Source organism: Acinonyx jubatus, chromosome C1 (genome assembly GCF_027475565.1).
Source record: "Acinonyx jubatus isolate Ajub_Pintada_27869175 chromosome C1, VMU_Ajub_asm_v1.0, whole genome shotgun sequence".
Lineage (NCBI taxonomy): Eukaryota > Metazoa > Chordata > Mammalia > Carnivora > Felidae > Acinonyx > Acinonyx jubatus.
In genome coordinates this window covers 119,222,728-119,235,549 of record NC_069381.1, presented here as the reverse complement: position 1 = coordinate 119,235,549, position 12,822 = coordinate 119,222,728, and the positions used below count along the sequence as shown (strand labels likewise).

At 42.4% G+C, this 12,822-nt stretch overlaps 1 protein-coding gene across 1 annotated transcript; it reads right to left on the bottom strand.

Moving 5' to 3' along the window:
- Positions 1-274: 274 nt before the first annotated feature.
- Positions 275-11,835, bottom strand: LOC128311846 (uncharacterized). Its single transcript, XM_053203591.1, is given in 4 exon segments — positions 275-2,161; positions 2,164-2,852; positions 9,137-9,276; positions 11,695-11,835. Coding segments are annotated over 4 exon segments (2,544 nt in total). The 3' UTR covers positions 275-587.
- Between the last annotated feature and the right edge of the window lie 987 nt (positions 11,836-12,822).

The following is a 12,822-nucleotide window of genomic DNA, read 5'->3' as shown; positions in this document are numbered from 1 at the left end:
TCAGCTCGAAGGCTGGGAATAACAGGGGGTGGCCTGCCAAACATGATCTCGTAGGGAGTAAAACCCAGAATGTAAGGAGTGTTTCTAACCCGGTAAAGGGCGTACGGTAGGAGAGTCACCCAGTCCCCGCCAGTCTCCATGGTTAATTTGGTAAGGGTCTCTTTTAGGGTTCTATTCATTCTTTCTACCTGTCCTGAGCTCTGGGGCCTATAAGCACAATGTAATTTCCAGTTTGCCCCCACCGCCTTGGCTACTGCCTGTGTTACCTGAGATAAAAGCTGGTCCATTGTCTGATCCTACCAGGGCAGGAAAACCATACCTGGGTAAGATGTCTTCTAGTAGCTTCTTAGCCACCGTCTGAGCCGTTTCATGCTTGGTTGGGTATGCCTCCACCCAGCCAGAGAAGGTGTCTGTAAATACCAGGTCCTCGTGTAGTGCCTCGTCGAAGATGGTGGGTGAATTTTTGAATCCCTGAGGTAGCCGTGTCCAGGTGAGTTGCCCACTGTAGCCCTCCTCCGGATCATGCCACTCGAAGGCGAACAAGGGTTGGCTCTGGGGTGCCAGCGGCAGACTGAAGAAGGCGTCCTTTAAATCAGTACAGTATACCAGACCCTGGAGGGCGCCAAGGAGCTCAAGAGAGTATATGGGTTGGGAACAGTTGGGTGTATGTCCACGACCCTCTTATTTACTTCCCGGAGGTCTTGTACCGGTCGGTAGTCATTTGTGTGAGGCTTTTTGACCAGCAGTAAGGGGGTGTTCCAGGCAGACTGGCAAGGAACTAGTACCCCTAGGCTTCGTAGTCTCTGGATGTGTGGCTGGATCCCCTTCCAGGCCTCCTGAGACATGGGGTATTGTTTGATCCTTACCTGACTCTCTCCTGGCTTGAGTTCTACCAGGACTGGGGTCCTGTGAGCGGCTAGTCCCATCCCCCCTGTCTCTGCCCAAACCGAGGGGAATTCTTGTAGCCATCTGTCTATATTATCCTCTCTCGGGAGCACCTCCTGGTGGAGGAGGTATTCATCCTCCAGTTTCATGGTCAGGACCTGGATGGGGTGGCCCTTGCCATCAGTGACCTGAGGCCCCCCTTGTCTGAAAGTTATCTGAGCTCCAATCTTGGTCAGTAAGTCCCGTCCTAACAGCGGGTAGGGGCATTCTGGTATTACCATAAAGGAGTGGGATACCCGGCCCGTTCCCAAATCTACTGTTCTTCGGGTAGTCCATGAATACTGGCTCATACCAGTTGCCCCTTGTACCCAGGACTTCTTGCTGGCTAGTTTTCCTTGTGGGGTGCGGAGGACCGAATGTTGTGCTCCGGTGTCGACAAGGAAGTCAATAGGGGTCCCCTCCACTTTAAGAGTTACCCTGGGTTCGGGGAGAGGGTCCGAACCCTGACTCCCCTAATCACTTAGTTCATCCAGCTCTAGGACTTTTACTTAATCAGTCTTACTTCCCTTCCCGCCAGCTCTTTTTGGACAATCTCGGGCCCAATGCCCTATCTCCTTGCAGTATGCGCACTGATCCTTCTGCAGCCTCTGCTTCCCCCCCTTGGTGCTTTTACCTTTTCTTGTGTCGTCTGCCAGCTGCCGGAGACGGCGGTCTCGTTCCTCGGGGAAGTCAGCAGTGGTAGCTAGTAGTATTCTGGCCAGGTCTCGAGTCTGCTTACTGCTGGCAGCCGCCATGGCGCGAGCCTGCTTGTCCTCAGGAGGCTCCCGGTTTTTATATACCTTTTCGGCTACCACCAGTAAGTCCTGCAGACTTTTTTCTCCTAGTCTATCTATTTTCTGTAATTTTCTCCTAATGTCTTTGGCCAATTGGTTTACAAAGGCCATGATAACAGCTGCCTTGCTTTCCAGAGCCTCTGGATCCATGGGGGTATAGGTACGGAATGCCTCCATGATCCATTCTAAAAAGGCAGCCGGAGATTCATCTTTTCCCTGTTGTACATTTCCTACCTTGGCCAAATTGGTTGGCTTTCTAGCAGCCATTCGGAGACCCCCCATTAGAGTCTGGCGGTAGACCCGGAGCCTCTCCTTACCTTCTGCCGTGTTGAAATCCCACTGGGGCCGAGTTAAGGGGAAGGAGGCATCTATCTGAGCCTGGTTGGTGGTGGGATTCCCGTCTGCGCCTGGAACTAGTTTTCGGGCCCCATTGAGGATTCTTTTTCTTCAGTCGTGAACAGGACCTGCAAAAGCTGCTGGCAATCATCCCACGTGGGCTGATGGGTAAAAAGAACAGAGTCTAATAAATCAATAAGCCCTGCCGGTTTCTCGGAAAACTTAGGATTCTGAGCTTTCCAATTGTAGAGGTCACTAGTGGCGAAAGGCCAATAGTGATGGGGCTGATTCCCCTCCGCGTCTGGGGGTCCGGTGGCTCGCAGGGGCAGAATAGTGGAGTCGGCGGTGGAGGCAGATTGCCCCCTCTGAGCCCTTTGTCTGGTAAAGGGCGGGCTTCCCCCTGGAGCGTTTCCGCCTCCCGCTCTCGGAACAGCGTCTGCCTCCCCCGGAGGGGGAGGATGGTGTTCTTCCGGCATCCTAGAGGGGTTATACGGGGGAGGAAAAATTAATTCTTCTTCAGTACCCCCCTGTAGGACAGGGTAGAGGGGTGCTGAAGGCTGGGTAAGCTTCTCTGTTTCCTGCAAAGCAAGAATGGGTTTTGGCTCTGGAGGGAGCAGGGTTAGGAAGGGCTTAAGCCAAGAGGGTGGGTCTTCTACAAGGTCCTGCCAAGTGATAATGTAAGGGAGCTGATCAAGATGGCCCGCCTTAGGCTGAGAGATGATACTCCTGTCTCGGTGGATAGTAGGGAGGTCGAAGGTCCCCTCGGGTGGCCATCCAACATTGAAAGTTGGCCACTCGCTAGAACAAAAAAACTGCAACCGACCCTTTCGGACTTCCACACTGAGGTTGTTAGCTCTTCCCCTCACATCCTTAAAGTGATCAATCGTAATACTTAGAGGAGTAGTCTGAGTCTGTCCCATAATGTCCGTCCAGCAAGTCCACAGAACAAAACAGAGAAACACAAAAACAGACAAACAGAGGGCCCCTAGAAAGTCTTCCAACTCCATGGAAGCAAAACTGCAAGCTAGCTTAGACCTTTGAGGGGATTCCATGTCCCTCCAAAACCGATGAGGGGATTCCACGTCCCTCCAAAGACGACGGCCTCACGCCGACCAGCGGGAGCGACCCGCCTCGTCTCAGACCTTTGAGGGGATTCCACGTCCCTCCAGAAGGGAGAATCGGAACGTCTTCCGAAACTCCCGGCCCGTGGTCCTCCAGTGCGTCCACTTAGACCGCGTCGGGCACTACCAGAATTCCAGAAATGAGCTCACACAGAAAAGACAGAACAAACAGACACTAACCGTGGCCAGTCAGGCTCTCCGGGTCGGGGGTCCCTCGGGGTTCTTGGGGATCCCGGACGAGCCCCCAAATGTTATGCCCAGAATTCGTGATCCCCAAAGACCACTAGGGAGCCGAGTCCGATGCAAAAGCAAAGAGCCTTTATTCGAGCTAGCTCGAGCTCAATCCCCTACCTGCACCAACGCAGCGGTGAGATACCAGGGAAAGAGAGCGAGTTTCAAAAGGACAAAGGTTTTATTGGGGCCTGGGGGCAGTTGGTGAGGTAATGGCTATGGCCTCAGCCGATTGGCTGGGGAAGGGTCCTGGGGAAGGGTCGAGTCCTGTTAGGCAGGTGAGGGGGGGGTTACTCAAGGGGAGGAGGTGTGGTCAAGGTGAAGGACACAGAACAAGATGGAGTCGGCTGGCGTAGGCCTGCCCTTTCACTACCAGTACCAGAGAAAAGCAGAGGCTGCCCTGGTTTTCTGGAAGGGGTGGGAGAGGGCTGCTACTACTGGCCTATGAGAGCCAATTGTTAAGTTTTCAGGAATTGTGCTAGCTGGTTGTTAAAGCTGCCATTATTAAAAATTAAGTTATAAAAATGTACAATAAAAATACATTATACCACAATACCAAATGCTGGTGAGGATATGGAACAGAAGGAATTCTCTCTTTCCTGGTGGAAATACATAATGGTTCAGCCACGTGGAAGATATTTTGATGGTTTTCTACAAAACCCAACATACTCTTACCATAAAATCCAGTAATTACACTCCTTAGTATTTACCCAATGGAGTTGAAAACTTATGTTCACACAAAAATCTGTACATGGAAATTTATGACCATTTTATTCCTAATTGTCAAAACATGGAAATAACTAAAGTGTCCTTCTGTAGATGAATGGGTAAAATAAACTGTGCTATATCCACACACAGTGTTATACAGCACTACAAATAAACAAACTATCAAACTATGAAAAGACGTAGAGGAATCGCAAGTGCATATTACTGAGTGAAAGAAGAGAAGCCAATCTGAAAATGGCATATATATTGTATGATCCCAACTATATGACATTCTGGAAAAGGCAAAACCTTTGTAGACAATAAAAAGATCAGTGGTTTCCAAAGGTTAGAGGAGAAAGAGGGATGAAAAGGTAGAACATAGAGGACTTTTAGGGCAATGAAAATCATCTGTATGATACCATAATGATGGAAACGTGTCTATACATTTTCTCAAACCCACAGAATGTACAACACCAAGAGTGCACCATAAGGTACCATGGGCTTCGGATGACTATGATGTTTCAATGTAGCTTCATCCTTGGTAACAAATGTACCATCCAGTGAGTTACACTGATAACGAGGAAAGCTATGTAAATGTGTAGGGGGAACATCTTTGTACATTTCTCTGAATTTTGTTATAAATCTAAAACTGCTCTTAAAAGACTTTTTTTAATACATTATAAACAGAGGCAATAAGTACTCAAAACTCGTCATTGCCTTATTATTTTATTATATTTAAATAGTATCTACAAACTGGTATTATTTACATTGTGGGAATTAGCAAATGCTACAGATCTAGGCTTTTTGAGGAGGAAGGGGAGACTGGTATTGGTTTTCAGAGCACTTTCTACTTATCGTGTGAGGCAGTCAGTATAATCATTATCATCATCTTATTACAGATGTACAAATTAAAAAGTTAAGTGACTTATTTGAGTCATACCATAAATGGCTGCACAGATCCTAAGTCTCCTGTTTCCTAGTCCACAAATATAATTTTCCCTTTCCACACTCCATTTATTTTTCTTTTCCTAAGGGACCAGAAAGCAAATCTGTGGTGATTTCACGTGGCCCTCTGAGCTTGCTTAGCAGAACATTGTGTTATGTCTGACACACACCTAATTCCCAGCTACTCTTCTTTTCACTTCCCTCAAGGGTAAGAACACCTCCCCTGCCTACCTTACAGATTTGTTGTGAGAAAGAAGTGAGAAATGGATAAGAAAGTGCTTTCAAATGAATGTAGTGCTGTTAGAAAATTTGAAGTATTTTTAATTATATCCTCTTAATTTTAATTATCATTTTCCCAATAATAATAATTACATTACTGGTGAGGGGCGCCTAGGTGGCTCAGTGGATTAGGCATCCGACTTCGGCTCAGGTCATGATCTCACACTTCATGAGTTGGAGCCCCCACGTCCGGCTCTGTGCTGACAGCTCAGAGCCTGGAGCCTGCTTCAGATTCTATGTCTCCCTTTCTCTCTCTGCCCATCCCCCACTCATTCTCTCCCTCTCTCTCTCTCTCTCTCTCTCTCTCTCTCTCTCTCCCAAAATAAATAAACATTAGCAAAAAAATAATTATGTCACTGGTGAAAAGACACAAACTTTAGTGTTCAGTGCTGGGAGTCAAAAAGAGACAAGCATGGGGTGCCTGGGTGGCTGTCAGTTGAGTGCCTGACTCTTCTCGGTTTTGGCTCGGGTCATTATCCTATGATTCATGGAATCAACCCCATGTTGGGCTCAGCACTGACAGTGAGGAGCTTGCTTGGAATTCTCTCTTCCTCTCTCTCTGCTCCTCCACTGCTTGTGTGCTCTAAATAAATAAATAAATAAATAGATAGATAGATAAATAAATAAATGGGGAAGAAAAGAGACAAGCACACTGGGGCATGAATTTTCTTTCCCCTTCTCTCTTCATTCAACTGATTACATTCATTTTATAAATACAGTGATTTTGTAGCTCAAGATGAAGAAAGTGGTAAATGTAAAAAGAAAAAGTGGGTGATTTAGTATTTTTTATTACATTTAAATAAGTAATTTATCTGATGGTTATGACCTTTGGAGACAGAAGACATAAATGGAAATTAAGCTATGACCAATACACAAGGCAATGGCTTCTTAGCAATATAAAGCCTTCTTTTGTGGTGAGAAGAGTCCAGAAGCATCACCACGGTGTGTGGCCAAGCTATCTAGGATTTGTAAAACTCGAAATCTGCAGTTAATCTGGAATTTTGTCTGAGGAAGGTGCCAAATATACCTAGAAGACAGAATTAGAGCAGTTATCTGGATTATTAGATTAGGAAGGGCATTGTAGGTACAGGGGAGGAAAAAGTTCCACTTGCCCTTCTGGGGGTCTCTGGCTGGGTCTGAAAATTAAACTGGCAAAGACAGATTAACAGAGAAACACTTACAAATTTATTTATGTCTTTTATGATGCGAGAGCCTTCAGAATGAAATAAAGAGGAGGAAACAATGAGAGCTGAGTATTTTTATGCTAGGTTTGATGAAGTGTGAATAGTCATGAAGGAACATGAAAGGGTGAGGATCATAAGTAAATGCAGTTGATTTAGGAAAATTTAGCAAGGCCTGTTTGTTTGGATTTTTCTTGGTATCCCTTTGTCTTTGGAAATAAAGAAGCTCCTTTCTTCTGGGTATAGGGAGGGCACCCCTCACCTAAGTGTTTTATGACCTGTTTCGGGGTGAAGGGTAAGGGGGAATTTCAGAGACCCTTCCACTTGTGATTTTTTTTCTCAAACTCCTTCAACTTAAAATATTCAATATGCAAAGGTGCCATAATTTGGGGGTGTGTGTCCTGAACCCCATTAGAGGCAACATTTGAAAAATTTGAATTTAGGCAGAAAAAAATAAGTGTTAGGTCTGACAACCTTCACAAAACTATTGACTTGGAATTAAGGAGGGAAGAATCTGTTGTTTTTCTCTAGTATGAAAGGTGTATTTTTTAAAATATTTTCTTATTGAGTTTTAACTTGTCTTCTCCTACTTTTGTGTACTTTCAATATGTATTTTTATTATTATCTGTAGCTTCATATAGATTTTGGACACTAATAAAAATGTGGGACCCATGAATCATTTACATCCTCATACATGGGGCAAAAAAAAAAAGAGTTGAAGATGTAATGGCCAAGAATTTTTCAAAATCAACAAAATACATATCTAAGAAGTTCAAAGAGGGCATCAGAATAAATAATAGAAAAGCACACTCAAACACATACACACATGTACCTAGAAATGTCACAGCCAAGTGGCAAAAACCAAAGGTGAAGAGAAAATCTGCAATGTAGCCTCAGGTAGGGAAAAAAGAGACAGATTGTATATAGAAGAACAAAATTAAGAATTGCAGAAGACTTTCTGTCTGAAGAAAATAGAAATTTTAGAATAGAATTTATTATTTATTATTATTATTTAGAATAATAGAATTTTAGAAAAAACTTCTGTCAAGAAAAGTCTATCAATTCAGCATTCTAAATTGAGTGAGAATGTCTTCCAAAATAAAATGAAATAATGAATTTTAGGCAAACAAAAGCAGAGAGAATTCATTCTCATCAGAACATTCTTCATGCAGAAGGAATGCAATACTAAATGGAAATTTGGCTATACACAAAGAAATGAAGAGCACTATGGTAAGAAATGAAGGTTAATACACTAAATGTTGTTTTGCTGTTATTATGCTTAATGGTTTTAAAGACTATACAAAGCATGGGTGGCTGGCTTGGTTGGTTAAGTGTCTGACTTCAGTTTAAGTCATGATCTCTTGATCATGGTCCATGGGGTCTAGCCCACATCGGGTTCTTTGGTGACAGCTCAGAGCCTGGAGCCTGCTTCTGATTCTGTGTCTCCCTTTCTCTCTGCCCCTCCCATGCTCATGCTCATGGTCATTCATTCTCTCTCTCTCTCTCTCTCTCTCTCTCTCTCTCTCTCTCTCTCAAAAAATAAACATTAAAAAAATTTAAAGACTATATACAGTTAATATAGTAATAATGTATTGGGGATTTCAAATGTATGTAGCAGTAAAATGTGAGCAACAATAGCAAAAAGGAAATATGGGAGGAAATAGAAGAATATTTTTTTTTAATTTTTTAACGTTTATTTATTTTTGAGACAGAGAGAGACAGAGCATGAATGGGGGAGGGTCAGAGAGAGGGAGACACAGAATCTCCCTCTCTGGAACAGAAACAGGTTCCAGGCTCTGAGCTGTCAGCCCAGAGCCCGACACGGGGCTCGAACTCACGACCGCGAGATCGTGACCTGAGCCGAAGTCGACCGCTTAACGGACTGAGCCACCCAGGTGCCCCAGAAGAATATTTTTTTAAGTTTCTTACACTATACTTGAAGTGTAAGAAATATATATGTATTATCAGAAGATAGAATGCTATAAACGTAGGATACATATTACAAAGCACAGAGGCAGCCACTAAAAATAATTATGAAACAGGTAAATTTCAGAAGCGAATAGTTGAGATAAAACAAAGTCAATAATAAATTCCTGATACACAAAAAGGCCAGAAAATAGAGGAACAAGAGACCAGAACAAATGAGACAAAAAGCAGGAACTATCATGATGGTAGCTTTGAATCTAAACATATCAATAACTACAATAGGTATAAATGATCTAAGTACACCAAATAAAAACAGAAATTGTCAGCTGTGGCAAAAAAACTGGAGATCCTATTGTATCCTTGTTGCATGAAACTCCTTTTAAATATAAAGACAGGTTAAATTTAAAGAATGGAAACCCATATACCCAGCAAACATTATTCAATATAAAGCCAAATCGGTTATTGTCAGATAAAGCCAACTTCAATACAAGGAAAATGACCAGAGTTAAAAAGGGCTATGTCGTACTAATAAAAGGGTCAATGCACTAGGTGATGGAACCATCTACAAACTACTATGGGAGATACAGAACAACTGGAACTCTCAGGTGTTGCTGATGAGAATAAAAATTATATGGCCTTGTTGGAAACAGTGTGCCAGTTTCTTGATAAATAAAATCAGGCATAACTTACATACCTTACAACTAACTCATCCACACTTCTAGATACATATGTAAGAGATATGAAAACATAGGTCCCACAAAGACCTACACGTAAATGTTTATAGCAACTATTCTTAAATAGTGCCAAATGGGAAGTATCCCAAATATCCATCAACTGGTGAATAAACAAATAGGGGTATGCCCGTGTAAAGGGATACATTAGAAAGAGTCATTGTTACATGCAGTTTCATGGATGAATCTCAGAATCATTCCTCTAAGTAAAAGAAGTAAAGGAAGACAGAATGCATAAGGCTATATGTTCTATATGAGTCTATTTGTATGACCTTTCTAGAAAAGGCAAAACTGTAAGGACAGAAATCAGATCAGTGGTTGCCAGGGGCTGGGCATTGATGAGAAAGGACTATTTGGAGGATGATGGAAATATTTTCTACTCTGATCGTGATTGTGGTTACATGACAGTATACATTTATCAAAATTCATCGAAGTGTACACCTATAAAGAAAAAAGCTATCGTATTATATTATCTCAATGCAACTATATTAAAAAATGTCAAAGGAAGATGAAGAACAGAAATAAGCCTGACCTTAAAGAATGCTGGCCTCCTTTATAAACACTGCTTGAGGTTACAAAACAGCCTTATAATTTCAGTTTTGAACAGCATGCAAATTAATCTAGGATGGTGATTTCAACCATGTTTACACATTAGAATCACTTGGGGAACTTGTAAAAACCAAAGCTGTCTAGTTCCAACTTTATAATAACTAAATCATATCTGCGGGTGACACTACCATTTTTTAAAAAGCTTTCCTGATATTGCAATGTTAAGGCAGAATTTGGAACAATTGATCAAGGTGTGATCCTCAAAATCTTGGATGCCTCAGAATCACCACGAGGGCTGTTAAAACCCAGTGGTCCTGCTGATCCAGGGACCACATCTTTTTTTATTGTTTTTAATGTTTATTTACTTTTGAGAGACAGAGAGAGACAGAGCATGAGCAGGGGAGGAGCAGAGAAAGAGGGAGACACAGAACCCAAAGCAGGCTTCAGGCTCTGAGCTGTCAGCACAGAGCCTGACACGCGCGAACCCATGAGCCGTGACATTATGACCTGAGCCAACGTGGGATGTCCAACCGACTGAGCCACCCAAGTGCCCCCAGGGACCACATCTTGAGAATGACTAATTCGGTTAAACTATGGCAACAGAAGTTTATATGCTTGGGAACTACAATGTATTCTTAATGAAGTGTTTAAAATAGGTTAATAAGGTGGAATTACTTTAAAGATACACATTGAGATCCCTCTGGATCTATGTTAAATTTTGTCAACTGATCTGCAAGGGTGCTACATACACCCTGCACACGAGTCATTTATTTTGTGACATCAGCAATCTTAGAATGGACATCAGTAATCTTAGAAAGAGTGATCTATAGGATTCAAGTGGTTGGTGAAGCTAGGTGAGTTGTTACCAAAAACAGATGAAAACAGCTTATCTAAACACATCTCCTTTGCTGCCTATTTCTCAAAATAGGTCCAATGACTCAATGATTTCAAAGAAGACATTAGAATCTAGCTAACAAATGCAGTAATGTTCATTTACCTATCAACCTCCATGGTCATTGTGATCACTCTGTTTTAGGGTATGTAAATGACCATCCGTTTTTGTAAAGCAAATTAAGCTCAATTGTATTCCACAGGAGTTTACTGGGAGCTTGCTATGGCCTGAGCTTGCTATAGTGTCCCCCTCTCAAAATGTGTAAGTTGAAGCCCTAAACTATGATATGACTGTGTTTAGAGTTTTTAGGGAGGTAATTAAGATTCAGTCAGGTCAAAAGAATGAGGCTCTAATCTGATAGACTTTGTGCCCTCTCAGTCTCTCTATCTTTCGTATTTGTCTCTCTGTCTCTCTGCCTCTCTCTCTCTCTCTCTTCACATAAAAAGGCCATGTGAGGCACAGCAAAGAAGGTGGCCATCTACAAGCCAGGAAGAAAACTTTTCCTACCAATGCTAATACCTTTATCTTGGATTTCTAGCCTCCAGAACTGTGAGAAAATAAATGTATGTTGTTTAAGCCATGAAGTCTGAAGTATTCTGTTATGGCAGACTGAACTGATAAATACAGAGCCCAATCTGTGCTAGGTAATGTGGAATTTAAAAAGAGAAAAACCACAGCCTTTCACTTCAAGGAGCTTACAATTAATGGGAAGATAAGACCTGCACTTAGAAACCAATTTAAAGATAACAAAATGCACAATGCAATTAGATATCAAGCATATAACATAACACATGTATTGCCAGGCTCACAGAAGTGAGGAATGGGGATGAGATGGAAATGTTAGGGAAGTTGCACTAATAGTGGCCATCAGATAGTGTTCCCTTTCTAAGGAAGAGTCACAGGAATCAAAATAACAATGCTTACAAATATACCTTTTTTCAGGAAAAAGATACAATGTAGCAATAGCACTATAGTAACAATATGTATCACAAAGGCTACCCCATAACAAGACGCGGGAGAGACCAGGCAGGAGTGGACTCTATGGGGCCATACCAGACACTTTCTGTCTGGGTCACTGACCTCCAACATGTGCATAAAACCTCTCACACCCAGAAAGTGAGGAATTAAATCTTGATCGATGTTTCTTACACCTTGCTGGTCCGGCAGGCTTATTCTTGCTATGTAATCAGCCTGGAAAGTAGACCCTTCTGGGGGTCTCATTAAGACCAGATGCAAATTATCAATATACAATGTTAACAAGCTGTATAAAATATTCCCAGAAGATTCTCAGGCCTCAGTTACAAAGCATCACTATTAATTAGTGCATTTCATGCCTGGACCAAGCAGGTATTTCAGCAAGACAGGCCCGGTCAGCTGAGGGCCTGCTGAAATTACCCTCAGGGCACAAGTTCTTCACAAAAGAGATAGATCTTGATAAAGAGATCAACTGGTAACATATGGGTCAAGAGAATGCAAGGTTATTTTGTAGCCCACTTTATCTGTTAGTATCTAGTCCAGCATCTCTCATCCAAGGGGGATCTCGGATAGCCCTCAAGAACTTTCAGGAAACCTGTGAGGCAGGACAGTTGATAACATAATACTGTCAGTAGCTACTTCCCATTTTTCTCTTTTTTTTGTTACAGTGGCTTTTCCATAGGTGACACGGCATGTGTGCATGATGTCACAACAGATTGGACACCAAAGCAGACATAAGGTTCTATTAAATTTTCTAAATTTTATTATGTTATTAATAAATATATTATAAAACAAAAAATAAAGAGCACAACCTATGCTAAATAATATGGGGTTTAAAAAAAGAAAAACAATTATCATAAAAAAAGAAATGCCATTCCTCTCACTTCTTCTTGAGGAAAAGTTATCTTTTATAAAAATATTTTTAATTTGTTGCAGGTTTATTATTATGTTAAAAACTAATAAATAGTAACAATGTTAATAAGTATTGTGTACCTACATTTTTTTAAAGTTTTTTTTTTTAACATTTATTTATTTTTGGGACAGAGAGAGACAGAGCATGAACGGGGGAGGGGCAGAGAGAGAGGGAGACACAGAATCGGAAGCAGGCTCCAGGCTCCGAGCCATCAGCCCAGAGCCTGACGCGGGGCTCGAACTCACGGACCGCGAGATCGTGACCCCGGGCTGAAGTCGGACGCTTAACCGACTGAGCCACCCAGGTGCCCCTGTGTACCT